Consider the following 3,113-nt stretch of genomic DNA (forward strand, 5'->3'; position numbering starts at 1 on the left):
ATTCCCTTGGGAGTAAGGTTCAGAAATGGGAAAGAGCAGATTTACAATTCTAAGAGGACAAGGCTTGGTCTAGGGCTTGAAAGGGGGAGGGAGGGGCCCCAGAGAACAGGGTATGATTCGGTTTCCCTGTGACTCTGGCCGGTGGGTGATGCTGGCCTCTGACCCCATTGGCTCTTGTCTCCTGTTGCAGGTCCTCAACTCTTGCCTTGGTGCCTGTCTTCGCCCAGCTGAGCAACCTTGAGAGCCATCTCCCAACTGTTGGTGCAGTGTCCACTACCATCGGTGCCCAGCGCCTGCGCCACGGCCATGTCACTCCTGGCGACCCTGGGGCTGGAGCTGGACAGGGCCCTGCTCCCAGCTAGTGGGCTGGGCTGGCTTGTAGACTATGGGAAACTCCCCCTGGCCCCTGCCCCCCTGGGCCCCTATGAGGTCCTCGGGGGAGCCCTGGAGGGCGGGCTTCCAGGGGGAGGAGAGCCCTTGGCAGGTAAAGGCAGGTAGAGAATGGAGGTGGGGTGGCCTGGGGGTTGGGGGACGGGAAAGGAAAAATTGACTCATTAATTCATTCATTTGATGAGCATTTATTGAGTGCCTACAGTGCACTCTTTAGGTGCTGGGGATATTTCTGGGAACAAGAGTAACATGATCTCTGTCCTCTTGGAACTCACAGGGTAGTAGGGAGACAGTCAAGAGATAAGATAATATATGAAGCCAGGTGTGGTGGCATGTGTGCTTAGTCCTAGTACTTGGGAGGCTGAGACAGGAGGATCATAGGTTCAAGGATAGCCTCAGCAGTTTAACAAGGCCCTCTGCAACTTAGCGAGACCCTGTTTCAAAATATAAAATAATGGGAGGCTAAGACAGGAGGATTACAGTTTGAAGATAGCCTCAGCTGTTACTTAGTGAGGCCCTTTGCAACTCAGCTAGACCCTGTTTGAAAATAAAAAGGGGGGGAGGTTGGGGTGTAGCTCAGAGGTAGAATGCCCCTGGGTTCCACCCCCAGTACTGCAAAAATAAGTAAGTAAAATAGGGCTGGAGGTGTAGCTCAGAGGTAGAATGCCCCTGGGTTCCACCCCCAGTACTGCAAAAATAAGTAAGTAAAATAGGGCTGGAGGTGTAGCTCAGAGGTAGAATGTTCTGGGGTTCAATCTCCAGTACCATAAAAAAGAGATGATATGTTGGAATAAGTGAGAGACACTCAGCACCTTAAGCTAAAAAATGACAGAGACCGAGTAAGAAATGTACAGACTGAGCCCCGAAGACTAGGAAATGATGCATAAAGAAACCCAAGGGAAGGGTATTTCAGATGGAGGGAACCGCATATGCAGAGGCTCTGAGGCAGGAATTCTATTTTTTATTGCTGTGTCCCAGATGCTTAGCACATAGTGTGTTTTCAATAATTAATGAATAGTCAGGTGTGGTGAAATATGCTTGTAATCCCGTCTTCTCACAGGGCTGAAGCAGGAGGATTGCATGAGCCCAGAAGTTTAAGCCCAGCCTGTGCAACATAGCAAGATCCCATCTCTATCCTCAGCAGTTTAGCAGTACCCTCAGCAAGGATACCCTCTTACTGAGATCCTGTTTCAAAATAAAAAATGAAATAGGGCTGGGAGTATAGCGCAAAAGTAGAATATTCCTGGTTTCCATCCCCAGTACCACACACACAAAATATGTGGAATGGTTTAAGAAATGGTTGACTGTTTTGGTGATTGTTGGGTCATTAGTGGGTTAACTGGTCCTTTCGTTGATTGATTTGTTCATTGGTTGAACAACTGATTTAATTGTTTAGTTAATGGGTTGATTGGTTGGTTGATTGGTTCATGGGTAGGCTGGTTGAATGGTTGGTTGACTAGTTCATTGTTTAGTTGGTTGACTGGTTTATTGGTGGTTGTTTAAATGGTTGGTTGACTGGTTCATTGATTGATTCACTGGATGGTTGGTTGGTTGACTCGGTTGGTTGGTTGGTTTGGTTGGTTGACTGGTTTGTTGGTCAATTGAATTATTGGTTGATTGGTCAACTGGTTGAGTGGTTGAGTGCTTCATTGGTTCTTTTGTTGACTGTTTTGGTGATTGACTGATGAATTGGTTGACTGACTGGTTAGCTGCTTTATTAAATGAATAAGGTTAGTGAGCCTGAGACAGACATTTATGGCATGTGGGTAAGGGACCAAGAACTCAGAAAACTTCTGTCCCTCCTCTGATCTGCAGGTGATGGCTTCTCTGACTGGATGACCGAGCGAGTTGATTTTACAGCCCTCCTCCCTCTTGAGCCCCCCTTGCCCCAGGGCACCCTTCCCCCACCTTCCCCACCCACCCCTGACCTAGAAGCCATGGCTTCCCTGCTGAAGAAGGAGCTGGAACAGATGGAAGACTTCTTCCTCGAGGCCCCACTCCTCCCACCGCCCTCCCCACCAGTGCCACCAGCACCTTCCCTCCCCCTCCCCTTCCCTACCTTTGACCTTCCTCAGCCCCCTGCCCTGGATACCCTGGACCTGTTGGCCATCTACTGCCGCAGTGAGGCTGGGCAGGGGGATGCTGGCCTGGCACCCCTGCCCCCTCCTCAGCAGCCCCCACCTCCTCCACCTCCTCCTCCTCCTCCACCACCGCAGCCCTCTCGCCCGGCCCCCTACCCCAATCCTGCCATCGCCCAAGGGGACCGCAAGCAGAAGAAGCGAGACCAGAATAAGTCTGCGGCTCTGAGGTACCGCCAGAGGAAGCGGGCAGAGGGCGAGGCTCTGGAGGGCGAGTGCCAGGGGCTGGAGGCCAGGAACCGTGAGCTGCGGGAGCGGGCCGAGTCGGTGGAGCGGGAAATCCAGTATGTCAAGGACCTGCTCATCGAAGTGTACAAGGCTCGCAGCCAGAGGACCCGCAGCAGCTAGGGACCAGGCCTTTGGGGTCTGGGAGCTGGCTTCAGCTCAGGCCCAGTTAAGATGGTGGGCCTGGATGGGAGGGGTACTCCTCCATCTCTCCGCCTCCAGTCTCAGGCCACCCCCTCTGTCCACCTCCTCAGGCCACCCCCTCAGGCCACCCCACCCCCTTTTAGCCCTATCCCCTGGCTCCCCTCTAGTGCAGCTGAGGAAACAAGGCATCTGGAATTTCAAATCAGTGGTTTCTTG

General features: G+C 52.3%; 1 protein-coding gene across 1 annotated transcript; it reads left to right on the forward strand.

Moving 5' to 3' along the window:
- Window positions 1-306: 306 nt before the first annotated feature.
- Window positions 307-2,876, forward strand: ATF5 (activating transcription factor 5; the record flags this gene model as incomplete). Its single annotated transcript, XM_080702231.1, has 2 exons — window positions 307-484; window positions 2,206-2,876. 2 exons carry the CDS (start codon window positions 307-309, stop codon window positions 2,874-2,876), a joined length of 849 nt encoding a protein of 282 aa, XP_080558357.1.
- Between the last annotated feature and the right edge of the window lie 237 nt (window positions 2,877-3,113).

This window comes from Muscardinus avellanarius (genome assembly GCF_963383645.1).
Source record: "Muscardinus avellanarius genome assembly, chromosome: 10".
NCBI classification, from domain to species: domain Eukaryota; kingdom Metazoa; phylum Chordata; class Mammalia; order Rodentia; family Gliridae; genus Muscardinus; species Muscardinus avellanarius.